The sequence below is a fragment of the Nerophis ophidion genome, unplaced genomic scaffold (assembly GCF_033978795.1).
Source record: "Nerophis ophidion isolate RoL-2023_Sa unplaced genomic scaffold, RoL_Noph_v1.0 HiC_scaffold_33, whole genome shotgun sequence".
Classification (NCBI taxonomy): Eukaryota; Metazoa; Chordata; class Actinopteri; order Syngnathiformes; family Syngnathidae; genus Nerophis; species Nerophis ophidion.
This window is the reverse complement of record NW_026906955.1, coordinates 1074310-1089956: the sequence shown is the minus strand read 5'-3', so window position 1 is coordinate 1089956 and position 15647 is coordinate 1074310. Positions and strand designations below refer to the sequence as shown.

The 15647-nt window shown below is 40.2% G+C and overlaps 1 protein-coding gene across 1 annotated transcript; it reads left to right on the top strand.

Annotated features, from left to right (window-relative positions):
* Positions 1-284: 284 nt before the first annotated feature.
* Positions 285-11213, top strand: LOC133546580 (gastrula zinc finger protein XlCGF48.2-like). Its single transcript, XM_061892357.1, has 3 exons — positions 285-702; positions 1442-1708; positions 9626-11213. The coding sequence occupies exons 1-3, from the start codon at positions 600-602 to the stop codon at positions 11053-11055; spliced, it is 1800 nt and encodes a 599-aa protein (XP_061748341.1). The 5' UTR covers positions 285-599; the 3' UTR covers positions 11056-11213.
* Positions 11214-15647: the final 4434 nt, after the last annotated feature.

Here is a 15647-nt window from a genome sequence, read left to right as displayed (position 1 = left end):
AGTGTAAAATTTCTTTTTTTTCTTTTTTTTTCTTTCCTTATGCTACTGTTGTTTCAATACATTGTTAAATATTTGAATATTTTTACAGAAATAAGTTTTAAGTCTTTGTTTTGAAAATTTGAAATGGAAAAGTTTACTTGTATTTTCACAATAAGTAAATAGTATTTAACAAAATAGTTTTACCGGGGTTGGAAAGCTGGTTGTACTTATTCCTCTCGCGAGATTTGGAAAAGAGCTGCTTACTTATTTCTCTCGCGAGATCTGACAACACTGCGCGCGAACCAAACACGGCGAGGATAAAGCAAGATGGCGTCTGACGGTGAAGACGTTATTGCAGTCGTCACAGTTCAATGTTCTTAATCTGTGCCTCCATGTACACATATATGTCCTTTATTACACTCTAGTAAATAGAGTAAACATCGTTAATAACTGTTTGCATCCGGTTATATTAGTCTGAGCGCACTTTGATGCTTCTCGAGCTAGCTTAGCCTGCTAGTTAGCTTAGCTTGTTAGCTGCTAACAAAGAGAGGCGGAAGTGATCAAAACACATCACTAAGTAAAGATCAAGTGTGAGTGTAAAGTGTTGTGATTGTGTGAAAATGTGCCAAAGAACCACAGCAGAGTACGAGGAGGAACTTTGTCCAACAAAAGAGGAGAAGGAGCGACAACATGAAAAACATCAAGTTGTGTTACACAGAACAGGTTTGTTTACTTCTTACTCTCACATCTTTACTAACTTTATATTTCATTAATAACACTATTCTTAAATAGATTGTCTGTAGGAAGATGAATTGTCATGTGAGGATGATGCACTAATTGTTTTACATTGTTCATAAGAAGGAGACAGTTTCAGACACACAATATTTAGGTTGATGTTTGTAACAATGTGTATCAACATGTTCACACAAAACTCACACAGTCACCGGGGGAATATTCCAGAGAGCAGGTTAAGTGCAAAGTCCTGAGTATGTAAAGCTCGAGAGTTTTACCTCCAAAAATAAGAGAGGTAAGACAAAGTCAGAGTCAGTTACCATGGTTACTGATGCTGTAAACCTAGCCTGCTAGCTGGCAGGTTTGACAAGTTATATATTTGTTTAAAAGCTATACTGACCTGCTATTTCCTTCATGTCGGTGTTCGTTGATGCAGCCATTAATGTTCCAGTGATTGTCGAAAAAACAAAGCCTGATCTAAAGATGACATCTTGATCTCCTTCCATCTCAAACCAATTGACCGTTCATTATTAAGTGAAATGTCTTATATTCGCTTAAATATGTCTTTAAACAAGCAACACTATGTTTCATCCAGTTACTCAATTAATCGGAAACATTTCCCGTAGAACACTTGATTAATACAATTTTCAATAGCCACAGCCCATTACTTCATCTAGGATTTAATATTTAGCATGTAGGAGTTAAAATGTGTTTTGTTTGTGTCCTGTAGACATCCATCAGCTGATTGGACACCAAGAAGAATGTCTCCCTCATCTGCAGGGGGACAGTTTCACTTTAGAGTATCCACAGCCCTCACATTTTAAAGGGGACAAGGAGGATCCACAGCCCTCTTATTTTAAAGAAGAAGAGGGGGGAGAGTGTCCTGTAGGGCAGGAGGAGGCTGATGTCAGCAAGTTTCCACTGACTGTTGTCTTTGTGAAGACTGAAGAGCATGAAGACAAACCACCTGAGTCCCCACAGCTTCATCACAGTCCAAGTAAGCACAACATCCACATATCATCTAATACAATGTTTGTGACACATGTTCATCCGGGGGACACATTTATCACTAAAGATGGAGATATGTTTGCTTTTTAACACCACCATTTAAAAATGAATGCTCATCAATCATCAACAGTGTAATTGCTGGGGTGTAACCATGTGACCTAGAGGCCGTCCTCCTTACCTCACGTGGTCAAATGAAGGCAAACATTCAATATGGCTACTGTTTATTTACCTTTAACAGCACATATGTCAGCATATTTCAAAGGTTTAGTAGTGAAGATAAGAGATGTACACCAAGTACCATTTTTTTAGTACTGGTTCCTAATTATGTTGTCCATGAGGACCGTGAAGATTCTGGACTAACGGCACAACTATTTGTATTTTTAATTCCAGCTGACTGACATAACTATGATACATTTTCACACTGAGTTCAGCTGCCGCTGCTACACATTACAATCAGCTTTGAATGATGACAAATAAGGAAGCAACCAAAGTTTGATGTGTGTGTTATTGAGAAGAAGATGACATAACTGCATTTCACCTTGCACTGCACACATAGTTGACTTCTTTAAGACTTCAACCTCTTCTGCAAATAGGAATGCTATTTAAAATGCCTCTTTTCCACTTTTTTATTTCCACAAATGACATGTAGTACCGACAAGAGTACCGATAAATACTGGTATCGATAAGGAATATTGATTAGGGTATCATATCCATAAATCTATAAATGTACATCCCTACTGAAGATACAAGCCAGATATTGGTCTCAAGATGGCGGCGCCCTGCTCGGCTGGGGCTGCAGAGGCTCTTGGTAGTAATAGAACATTTTGGCAAATCTACCAGTAATTTCTGTGAATTTCATGGCTGGCTTCCAGCGTGGACACTCCGTAGTAACGTACGACCGCCAGACAATTTTGGATGTGGATGGATTGGGCAGTATTAGACCGAAAGATGCGTATACGTTGGACCTCCTCGCTATCCTGGGAATACTACGCCGGCTACATCCAGCGGCCTGTGAGGCAGCGGAGCCTAGTACCAGAGGGGACCGCAGACAGAGGAGACATAAGCGGTGGGATCAGAAACAGAAACGGAGATGCCGAGCGGGGCTAACAACAAAGCTAAAGGCTAATCCTCACAGAACGCCGCTTCCTTCCATCCTGCTCTCAAATGTCCGCTCACTGGAGAACAAACTGGACTACCTGAAGCTGGATTCATATGCAAGACACTGCTGCTGGAAATGTAGGAATCAATAAAGTACTATCTATTTATCTATCTAGATGAGAGACTGCTGCGCCATATTTCTCACAGAAACGTGGCTGAAACCATTCGTCCCGGGCGAGGCCGTTAGCATCGAGGAGCTAACTATGTTTCGGTCGGATAGGAGCAGCACTCTCACTGGTAAATCCCGAGGCGGTGGTGTTTGTATATACATCAATAACAACTGGTGCAACAACGGGAAGAACGTCTCATGTCACTGCTCTCCCGATGTAGAAATATTAACTATAAAATGCAGGCCATTTTATTTACCTCGGGAATTCAGTGCTATGATCTTCACAACAGTGTACATTCCCCCCAGTGCTCACACCAAAGAAGCTTTGAATGCTTTGTGCTGCTCCATCAATGAACTGCAAACTACACATCCAGAGGAAGTTTTCATCGTTGCAGGGGATTTTAATTAAGCTTACATGAAAACAGTTTTCCCTCATTTCCATCAATATGTGAATTTTGCAACCAGGGGTGGAAGCAAGCTGGACTTGGTTTATAGTAATATTAAACAGGCGTATAAAGCTGCACCACGCCCCCACCTGGGCTCCTCAGACCATCTATATGTGATGCTAATTCCTGCATACAAGCCCCTGCTGATCAGAAAGCAAGCTACAGTGAAGCAGGTGAGGACCTGGCCAGAGGGAGCAATGGAAGCATTACAAGACTGCTTCGGAACCACAGACTGGGACATGTTCAAGGCAGCCATCACCGATAATCATAACACATGTGTGGAGGAGTATGCAAAGTCTGTGTCCGCATACATTCAGAAGTGCATGGAGGATGTCAGTGTGATCAGATTAGGGGCGGCATGGCGTAGTGGGTAGAGCGGCCGTGCCAGAAACCTGGGGGTTGCAGGTTCGCTTCCCACCTATTAACATCCAAATCGCTGCCGTTGTGTCCTTGGGCAGGACACTTCACCCTTGCCCGCGGTGCCGCTCACACTGGTGAATGAATGATGAATGAATGATTGGTGGTGGTAGGAGGGGCCGTAGGCGCAAACTGGCAGCCACGCTTCCGTTGGTCTACCCCAGGGCAGCTACAGATGTAGCTTACCACCACCAGGTGTGAATGAATGATGGCTTCCCACTTCTCTGTGAGCGCTTTGAGTATCTAACAATAGAAAAGCACGATATAAATCGAATCCATTATTATTATTATTATTATTATTATCGAGAACATCCCCACACGGGCCAACGAGAAACTCTGGATGGATGAACAGTGAGGTACTGCGTGCAATGCTGAAGGCTCGGAACAAGGCGTTTAAGTCTAGCGACATGGTAGCAGTAAAAACAGCCAGAGCTAACCTGAACCGTGCCATTAAGGTTGCAAAGGTGCTCACAGTCAGAAAGTGCAGGACTTCTTCCAGAACCCCACGAACACTCGACAAATGTGGCAGGGCATACAGGTCATCACGGACTATAAAGCTGCCCCCCATCCCTGTGACAACAGTATCAGCTTCCTAAATGACCTAAACAACTACTTTGAAAGGTTTGAGGCACTTAACACCCCTCCGGCGAGAAAATCCATCACTCCGGCGAGAAAAAACACCCCTCGCTCTGATGAGCAGCCGCTCAACTTGGACACAGCGGATGTCCTGAATACCCTGAGGAAAGTGAACCCCCGGACCTGATGACATCAAGGGCCAGGTGCTTCAGGGATGTGCAGACCAGTTGGCGGGGGTTCTCACAGACATCTTCAACATCTCGCAGGGAGGTGGTGAAACATCTGGTTGACTGGTGCAGAACCAACAACCTGGTCCTGAACGTCGACAAGACCAAGGAGATCATCGTTGACTTCAGGAAGCACCGGTCCAGCCACACTTCACTCTTCATCAACGGCACAGCGGTGGAGATGGTAAGCAGCACCAAGTTCCTGGGGGTGCAGATTACTGACAATATAACCTTGTCCCTACACACCGGAGATCTTGTAAAAAGAGCTCAGCAGCGCATGCACTTTTTGCGTCGGATGTAAAGAGCACAGCTCCCTCCCCCCATTCTCAGCACATTCTACAGAGGAACTATAGAGAGCCTGCTGACCAACAGCATCTCTGTCTGGACTGGAGCCTGCAATGGCTCAGACTGGAAGTCTCTCCAGAGAGTGGTGAGGACGACGGAAAAGATTATCAGGTACCTGAGGCAGAGCAACAGCCCCAGAGCATGATTGACCCCCCACCATGCTTAACAGTAGGGATGGTGTTCTTCTCTTTGTAAGCTTCATTTTTTTCTCCTCCACACATAACGTTGATTCATAGGCCCAAAGAGTTCCAGTTTTGTCTCATCACTCCATAGAACAGTTTCCCAAAACATTTGGGGTTTGTCCAGATGATTTTTTGGCATACTGGAGTCAATTTTTCTTGTGCCTGGTAGTCAGAAGTGGGGTGCGCCTGGGAGTTTTGGCACGGAGGCCTTCATCTCGTAGTGCGCGCCTTATTGTCTGGGACGAAACCTGCGTTCCCCCCTCTGCAATGTCCTGTTGTAGTTCCTCAGTTGTTACCCGGGGGTTTTTCACCACTGTACGCACACAGCATCCTCTGTCTACCACGCCCAGGTAGTGTTTCCACTGTGCCTTTAGCTTTAAACTTGCGAATTATGCTCCCAACTGTGTCTCTTGGAATGTGTAATGTCTTTGCTGTTTTCTTATATCCATATCCTTTCTTATGAAGAGAAATGACCTCCTCTCTTGACTTCTTTGACCACTCCCTGGACTTCACCATGTTGCAAATACACCATTGACCATCTACAAGAAGCTGAGCGTCAGTCTTTTTCAATCACTTTAATTGTTGCTCGTTATGGTTCTAATCACATCTACAGGTGTGTTCAACACCTGATTGAAAAGACCTTATTCAAATTCTGTTCTTAAGAGTTATGATCTGCAAGGGGTTGAATAATTTTGTCAATGAGATATTAAGAAAAATGTCCTTTTTTGGTATTTTGTAAAATACAGTGTTAAGATTTGAGTTGCATTTGTCTATTTGAAACATCTTTATTTGATATGACTATAAACAAAATACGGAATAAATGTCCAACTAGCTAAAACACCAAAATTGTGTGGCGGTTTAATCATTTGGATCACAACTGTATATCTGCACCTTATTGTTTTTTTTATCCTGCACTACCAAGAGATAATGCAACGAAATTGCGTTTTTATTTGTACTGTAAAGTTCAACTTTGAATGACAATAAAAAGGAAGTCTAAGTCTAAATATCTTATAAAAAATAAAATCATTTTTTTATTTGGATTTAGTTACTTCTCCACTGTCCATCAATGTCTCAACACCTTTGAGAGATGATTTAATCTAGTTCATTTCTACTAATTAGCTATGTTTTGTTGATATCAAACATCAGAATCAGACATACTTTATTAATCCCTGAGGGGAAATTAAAATGTTCAGCAGAATCCCATTCAAGGTCAGACAAACATTCCAGGGAGACAGAACAGGATCGCTGACGGGTCTGCCAACTTGCGGCGCCCCTTGCAAAAAAGGTGAGATACATACGTGTAAACAAGTGGGGGGAATGTGAGAAAAAATTAAAAATCGGTCTCAGCCTGGGCCCCTGGAGAGGGGGTCCAGACTCAGGCCAAGGGAAAAAAACTACTTATAGCCCTAGCATACATCCCTCTTTCATGTGTGTAAGAGGGAAACATCAAAGAAGACAAAGGACATTAAAAGAGCAGAGCTGATGCAACCAGACACTTCTACATACATACATGAATAAAAAGTAAAAGAAACAAATACACTGTGGTGGCTTTTGCGGTGTTCCACACCATTGTCTGTTGGGGTGAAGGGAGCTTGGCCAGAGACGGGAGCAGACCCAACAAAGCAACCAAGAGAGCCGACTCCACCCTCGGCCGCCGACCAAGTCTCGGCCAGTGTCCAGTCCGCATGGATGAGTGAGGATACGTCCAAAGAGACTGAGGTGTCCGATACCTGCTCATTCAGCCAAGACACTGTGAAGCTTTTCCGTCCCGGCGCTCAGTGCTAGCTCCGCAGTCCTGTCTCTTCATCTGCATCTCCTCCAGTCTCTCCAAACGGATTCTGGTGTGGCAGAGACCCAGCAGCTGGTCTCCATGGCCACAAGGCTCTCGGGAGGCGGATCCAGAAGTCCACAAAAAAGCACTGCAGAAGTCACGAAAGTACCACCCCTTGTCACACAGTCCCAAAGGGTCCGGACCAAAAGGCAAAAAAAAATATATATATATATATATGTATATGTATATATATATATGTATATGTATATGTATATAAACACATGAAAAGAAGAGGGAAACACAAAAGGATGACACAAGAGCACAGAGCTCCTGCCAACAGCAGCCACTACAGGGTCGCCATCTTGGGGGGAAAAAAAAAAATTGCAGCATACAAGCTACAACAACACAGAAATCGCAAAAGTTTCCTAAAGGAAAATGTTCATATTTAAATAAGTAGAGTAAATAAATCATAAACAGGATTTTACAGTTTAAATGCAAATGTTGATGCTCCTCTTAGACACTGTTCTTTGTTCTCTTTCGGGTGTACAAGCAGCTGTCTTGTTTGTATGTAAGTGTTTTACTGCTGTGTTTATTGTTTTCATGAGTTTTTGTATTGCTTCCCTGATGTACCGTATGGTTTTGACATCTTGAAAGTCAACATGGGGACTGATAAAATCCTCAGAGACATTATCAGAATATATGCAGGACAAAGTGTCATGTGACTGGGTAAATCTGGACTTTTCTTAAGCATTTGTTCGTCTAACTTGTGTATTGAAGAACATTTCCCTGAGCAGCAAGAGCGGACCTCAAGGATGGAGCAGAATCAGTCACAACCCCTTATATTAAAAAGGAAATGGAGGTTCTGCAGTACCCCAATATTAAAGAGGAAGAGGATTCAAAGCAACCCCACATTAAAGGGAAGGAGGAGCCAGATAGCTCTCACATTAAGTAGAAAAATGAATCACAGCCCTCCCTTACCTTACAGAGAAAGAGGAGTCACAGCTCCACTCACAATAAAGAGGAAGAGTAGGACTCACTGACTTTTTGCTGCGTCAACACAGAAAAAGGTTAAGTGAAATAACTTAGATGTTAACTATCGGTCAATAATGCTTGTCTTTCTCTCAGACAGACAGGGCTTTACTGTCCGTAACACACACACACACACACGCACGCACGCACACATCGCAAAATGAGCTAACGTTACGCTAAAAGCTAATCAGCCTTCACCTCAAGGACTGTGAGCAAGCTGAGCTACCGCCTATACCTCCAGATCGTCAACGGGCTCATAGTGATGTTACAAGTAGTTGACTGGGAGGTGTTTATTATGATATGGGGATCGTCCGCTGCATTATGCTCACCTGCTGAACACCTTTCTGCTAACATGCACCGTCTCTCCTCTCTGCCTGCCTCTGCCGTGAGCCCTGATTCCATGCACTCTGAATACGCACTGCTGATTGGCTCTTACCGCTTTGCCTGTAACCAATCAGATGGTTGTGTGGGTGGGACAATGCTGGGGGCTGCAGAGACATAGTGACAGAGACAGAGGCAGTACGAAGCGTACCAGCTTGTTAAGACTTTAGTTTAGCACAAAATGATAATATCAATACGTCTAATGAAGTCAAATACAAATAAGGCAACCAGAGAAGTATCCTACACTTCTCTTTTGTAAAGTAAATGTGAACATGCGATATGGGCATCTACATCGACTATATGATTTGCCTGAGAAGCCGGACAGGACAAAAAAACAAAAAATGTTTTGGTTTTTTTAAGACTTTAGTTTAGGCGGTGGGTAATGTGTTGATGTTGTTAAGGTGGCCTGGCAGTATAGCTCGGTTGGTAGAGCGGCCATGCCAGCAACTTGAGGGTTCCAGGTTCAATCCCAGCTTCTGCCATCTGAGCCATTGTGTCCTTGGGCAAGACACTTTACCCACCTGCTCCCAGTGCCACCCACATTGGTTTAAATGTACACTTCCACGTGATGTAGAACAGTAGTACCACATTTTAAACCTACACACACACATCTAAAGAATATAAAAATAAATATATTTGGTGGGCCAAACAAAATGACTCGGCGAAACAATGTTTGGTATGGGCCATATGACTTAAAATCTATATCTTAATAACAATATATGTCACGATATATCATTTGGTATATGATTGCTAATAGAAGAATTTCAAAATGGGTTACAAAAGCTCCTAATTTGACAGCTGACATATGCAGTAACATATTGTGTCTTTTCTAATTGTATTATTTTGGCGAAACAATTATTATTAATGTACTTGTTTATTTACTGTTAATATCTGGTTGCTTTATTTGAGAAAATAATACTGGAAATGATGAAATATTTTACTGCATATTTCATCAACTAAATTAGGAGCCTCTGTAGCCTGTTTTAAAACGGTTCTATTAATAATTCTATAAGAAATAATATATGACAGAATCAATTTTAAACCATCAACCGTCTATCCATAGTAAAAAGTCCTGTTGTGCTGGTTTGTTTTTCCTTCCTGTGAATAATGTTGTAAAGAGCAGCGTGTTTGTGCGTCACTGAGATTTCAAGACAGTTCATACGATAACTTGTTTTTCCTAAGTGCATGTAAAAGTACTGAATGCATTGTGTGACTGAGCACAGATGGATGTTTCTAAAACGTGTTTGTCTTCTTGTGGCCTGCAGACGTCTGTGAAGAACATCTTCTCCCTGAGCAACAGAAGTGGAGCTTCAGGATGGAGCCACAGCCCTCCCACATTAAAAAGGAAAAGAAACACCCACTGATCCCCCATTTTAAAGCGGAAGAGGATGACCCACTGACCACTCACATCAAAGAGGAAGAGGAGGACTCATTGACCCCCAATTTTAAAAAGGAAGAGGAGAAGCCACTAATAACCCATTTTAAAGAGGAAGAGGAGGACCTACTGACCCCTTACTTTAAAGAGGAAGAGGAGGACTCATTGACCCCCAATTTTAAAAAGGAAGAGGAGAAGCCACTAATAACCCATTTTAAAGAGGAAGAGGAGGACCTACTGACCCCTCACTTTAAAGAGGAAGAGGAGGACCAAGAGGCGCCGCACATTAGAGAGGAAGAGGAGGAAGAGGGCATCAGTCAGCCTAAATGGTTGGAGGAGTTCCCAGTGACTGGTGTCCCTGTGAAGAGTGAAGATGATGAGGTGAAAGGTGAAAGTGAGGAGAGGGGAGGGGGGGAGCCTCCAAGCAGCAGCTCAACACAACACATGACAACAGAAGCTGATGGAGACCACTGTGGAGGATCACAAGCAGACAAGCTCTTAGCTCCACTATCAGATAGTGAGGACACAACGTCACACTCTCCTGACACTGATGATGAAGACTCTAAAGATGATAAGACATGTCACACTGACAACACTCACTTCACATGTTCTCTCTGTCACAAAACTTTTAAATACCATTGTCGTCTAAAATCACACATGAGAACACACACTGGAGAAAAACCTTTCTCTTGTTCAATCTGTGGTAAATGTTTTACACAAAGTATCAATTTGAAAGCACACATGAGAACACACACTTGTGAAAAACGTTTTTCCTGTTCAACCTGTGGTAAAGGTTTTACACAAAGTCAGAGTTTGAAAATACATATTAGAACACACACTAGAGAAAAACCTTTTTCTTGTTCACTCTGTAGTAAAGGTTTTACACAAAGTATCAATTTGAAGGTACACATGAGAACACACACCAGTGAAAAACCTTTTTCCTGTTCAATCTGTGGTAAAGGTTTTAGAGAAAGTCAACATTTGAAAAGACACATGAGAACACACACTGGTGAAAAACCTTTTTCATGTTCAAACTGCGGTAAACATTTTACTCAGAGGCCAGATTTAAAAGTACACATGAGAACACACACTGGAGAAAAACCTTTTTCATGTTCTATCTGTGGTAAAGGTTTTACAAGAAGTCAACATTTGAAAGTACACATGAGAACACACACTGGTGAAAAACCTTTTTCATGTTCAATCTGCGGTAAAGATTTTACTCGAAGGGAAAATTTCAAAAAGCACATGAGAATACACACTGGAGAAAAACCTTTTCCTGTTCAATCTGCAGTAAATATTTTGCGCAACGACACTATTTGAAAGAACACGTGAGAACACACACTGGAGAAAAACCTTTTACATGTTCAGTATGTTGTAAAAGTTTTTTACAAAGTCAGCATTTGAAAAGACACACGAGAAGACACCCAGGAGAGAAAGTGTTGAGTTGCAGTGTGTGTGGTGAAAGATTGTCTTCTAAGTAGCAGTGTAAGAAACACAAGTGTGCTGGTGAGAACAGCAGCAGCAAATGAAACTGCAGGATTTGAAATAAACTGTCCAGACTTTAACTTTGACCTTCTAAAAACATCAGCACATAGTTTCTAAGATTTATAGATGAGGTATTTTAGATTATTGCCTTTTTTCAGTCAAGTACTACACATGACAAGTGTTTTTTAAAGTTGTTCATGATTTATCCCCCTTTTTTAGAATTCCTCAAACATTATCAATTTCAGAAAACATGGGAACGTTTGGAATGTTTGGGAAAAGTTAATTATGTACATCATCCCACAGAGCTTTACTGTACATCCATCCATTTGTTCTACCACTTGTCTCTTTCATTTTATATGTATAGCATTTAATCACATACTTGTCCGCCAAAGGGTGTTGCGTTTTGGAGGAACTCCTTCTGTCAGAGTGCTGTTCACACTTCTTTTACTGCGGAAATCTACTAGCAAAAACAATCCAAACAGTAGGAAACAAAAAACGATGGTGCGAAAAAGAGAAGACTAAATGTGCATTTTGGAAAAAATAACAAAAGCTACTTCTATACACAAATAAAGTCAACTTGGTTTGGAGTTACAAGACGTGCACACTACAAAACAACACCAAGATGGATGGCACTGGGAATGGCCAAGGTAGCAAAATACTCAAAGCATGGAATCAACTGGCGTGGAGTGGAATCGCCGAGTGCCATCCAGCTGTCAAGGTGCTGCTTAAGTAGCACCAGGGTCAATTGGAAGCAGCTGTGCACGTCCCACAACTCCGCCCACAAAGGCAACACAGGAACTCTAGGAGGAAGGAGAAATGTAAGAACAAGGTCAACTGCGCCAAAAGACGAAAACTGACTGTTGGAGCCAAATTTCCTTATTTGCTTATATTGTTTTTATTTTGCTTTCTCTGATTGATTGCTGGCTTCAGTTCATGCTGAATGTCCCTTTCTGCAGATTGCTCCGCCCACTTCCTGTTGAGAACCAGGAAGTGTAGACAGGGATGGGACTGTTGCTGTGGTGTGGTTGCCATGGTAGCCTCCTTTAATTGTGTTCAGCTGGGAACACTGGGGGGGTGATTGCATGGAGGACAAACAGTTTTGGAGCGTGTGGTGTGGTGTGTGGTCAGGTCTCACTGCTGTGACAATGTGCCATTCAAGCCAAGGTCAGCATACATAATGTTCTAGAACCTACTTTTCATTTCATTTTGATAGCTTGGAATAAAGGGATTGTCATATCCAAACACATTTCTACAGTACTGGACATTCAATCATCAAACTGGTCAACACAGTATCAGTATCAGTATCAGTATCAGCCCAAAGATAAGTGCTGTACAATGAGAATAAAATGCCTCGTAGCCGATTATACAAATGTGATCAATTCATCTTGATATTGTCCTGCCACAGTGAATAGGTTTCCCTTTTTAAAAGGGCAAATTCCTCCCAGGGTCTTTTGTCCTAATGACTGTCTGGATAAAGTGAGGAGAATATAATTCAGGAAAACAATTTATTTTACTAATAAACTAGATTAAGTAACACATTTTTACAGTTAGCTAAATTGGACAGAACACCTGCATCATCTTCTCAACAACACCCACATTCTTACAAACAACATATTTAAGAATGGTGGTGTTAAATACAAAGTGCATTCAGATACAAACAATTATTTTTGATGTTTACTCTATTAAAGGACACATATGTTTACATGTATGCACTGATTAAAAATACAGAACAATAATGCCCACGTTTAGACTTTCTCCATCCAACGCCATCTTGCTTTCTCCTCCTTTCTATTTCCAGCAGACTAGTAGAACATCTTAGGTGTATTGCTGCCCTCCACAGTCTATTAACGACATTTCCTCCTTCTGTCCTATGGCCCACACTACAGACTTGGACACAAACAGGACAGAAAGTAAAAAGCAGCTTTAAGGAGGTCAAAACAAAATGTATGCATTCTTTCCAACGGCCGCTGGGTGGCAGCAGAGGCTCCATGTATCACCTGAAGAAACATTTGACTTCTGACCTTTCCACATTATTTATCTCATCTTTACTGCTGGAGTTCAGCTCACTGAGGATGTAAGCTACATTTTGGTATCTTAATTATCTTTAATTATTCATAAACAGGCTTAAAACAAACCATTATTATCATTACTGCCTCATTTGTTTCACTCTCTACTAATTAAAACTATTCTAGCACAAAAACATTCAGGATGTTCATACAAAAAATATTACACATCCCCCAAACGTACCAATTTATTATGGTATTCATATAATATTACATTTAATATACACATGGTCATAACAGTGCTGACAATTTAAATTCCCTGTGGGGATTAATAAAGTATTTCTGATTCTGATCATTACATCACTCTCATAAAGCCTTCAATGCTGAATATGTTTTTTACGATAGCTCAGCTTCACAATGTTGGAATATTGACTGCTGATATTAATATTCTTCTATTGTTTAGAATATTACAGTCTACTCTTTTTCTTTGCTCAAATGAACAGGATGGAAGTGTCTTTAATTGTCACTACTGAGTGTAATTATGTATATAATAATCTTCATTACCGCTTGATTTAACTCTCATTTTATTTTATCCATAGAGAACTTAACCATAAAAAGATGTCTGCACATCAATAAGCCGTCACTAAACTTCAATAAAACTAAATACATCATATTTGAAGATTGTAAAAATGTAAAACACAAATTATGATGGATAATATTGAAATTAAAGGAATTAAGGTAATCGCATTTTTCTGAGTTAATATAGATGATGAAGTAAACTGGACACTACATGTAAGTCATATAAAGAAAACAATAAAACAATGGAGTGCAATACTAAAGAGAATAAAATACGTACAAATATTAACTAGAATTATTGTAGCCAACTTTAGTTGAAGCATACATTGTTTATTGCATAAAAGTCTGGGGACATACATATAAAACAATCACACAACAATCATCATATTCAAGAGAGTAATAAAGACAATTAATAGAATGGATTCTAGAGACCCAACAAATTATTCAAAAAATCACACATTATAAAAGTAAAAGATCTTGTATAAAAGACAACTGTTCAAATGATGTATAAAGTAAATAATAATATGCTTCCAGAAGTGGTCCAGAAGATGTTTCAGATGTGAAGCAGTAAATATGAACTAAGAGGGATTTATGTGTACTCAAAAGCAAAGGTATGAACACATGTAAAACAAATATGTACATCATATAAAGGAGTTCATCTATGGAATCATCTACAATTAGAAAATAAAATATGTAACACGTCATTTTTCAAAAAACATATAAAACACTATTATGAATAAGTATAGAGGTAAATTATGGATATTTACACATACAATGTTTATTGTATGTAACATAATTGTATGTACTGTTTATTCTCACCTTTTCAGTCAAATTGTTGTGTTCATTTCAAAGTACACAAATGTGTGTATTAACTCATGTACTTGACTGAAATAAAAGCACTAATCTGAAATGTCTAATCTATAAATGTTAGAAGCATATTAACCAGATTGTTAGACAAACAACAATGTCACACATGTTATATGTGCTGATGTTGTTAGAAAGTCAAAATGAAAGTCTGGACAGTTTATTTCAAATCCTGCAGTTTCATTTGCTGCTGCTGTTCTCACCAGCACACTTGTGTTTCTTACACTGGTACTTAGAAGACAATCTTTCACCACACACACTGCAACTCAACACTTTCTCTCCTGGGTGTCTTCTCATATGCACTGTAAGAGTGTTTAGGTGACCAAAGCTTTTATCGCAGCTTGAACAGGAGTATGGTTTTTCACCAGAGTGCTATATCATGTGTAATTTTAATTGTCGTCCTTCTATATAACTTTTACAACATACTGAACATATGAAAGGTTTTTCACCAGCGTGTGTTCTCATTTTTACTTTTAAACTTTGTCTTATGACCAAACTTTTACCACATTATGAGAAGGAACAAGGTTTTTCTCCAGTGTGTATTCTCATGTGTGTTTTTAAATGTTGCCTTCGAATAGATTTTTTACCAAAGATTGAACATGAAAAAGGTTTTTCTCCAGTGTGTAGTGTCATGTGTGCTTTGAAATGCTTCTTTTGAGTACAATCTTTACCGCTGATTGAACATGAAAAAGGTTTTTCTCCAGTGTGTGTTCTCAAATGTACTTTTAAACCTTGATTTATTACAAAACTTTTACCACATTCTGAGCAGGAAATTTTATTTTCTCCAGTGGTAATCTCATATGTACTTTCAAAGATTGCCTTTGAGTAAAATTTTTAACACAAATTGAACATGAAAAAGGTTTTTTCTCCAGTGTGTATTGTCATGTGTGTTTTAAAATGTTGCCTTCGAGTAAAATTTTTACCACAGATTGAACATGAAAAACGTTTTACTCCAGTGTGTGTTCTCATATGTACTTTTAAACT

Coding starts and splice junctions, on each gene's coding strand:
- LOC133546580 (XM_061892357.1), top strand. CDS start 600: ATGTGCCAAAGAACCACAGCAGAGTACGAGGAGGAACTTTGTCCAACA. Junction 703..1,441: donor AGTTGTGTTACACAGAACAG/GTTTGTTTACTT, acceptor TGTGTCCTGTAG/ACATCCATCAGCTGATTGGA. Junction 1,709..9,625: donor ACAGCTTCATCACAGTCCAA/GTAAGCACAACA, acceptor TGTGGCCTGCAG/ACGTCTGTGAAGAACATCTT.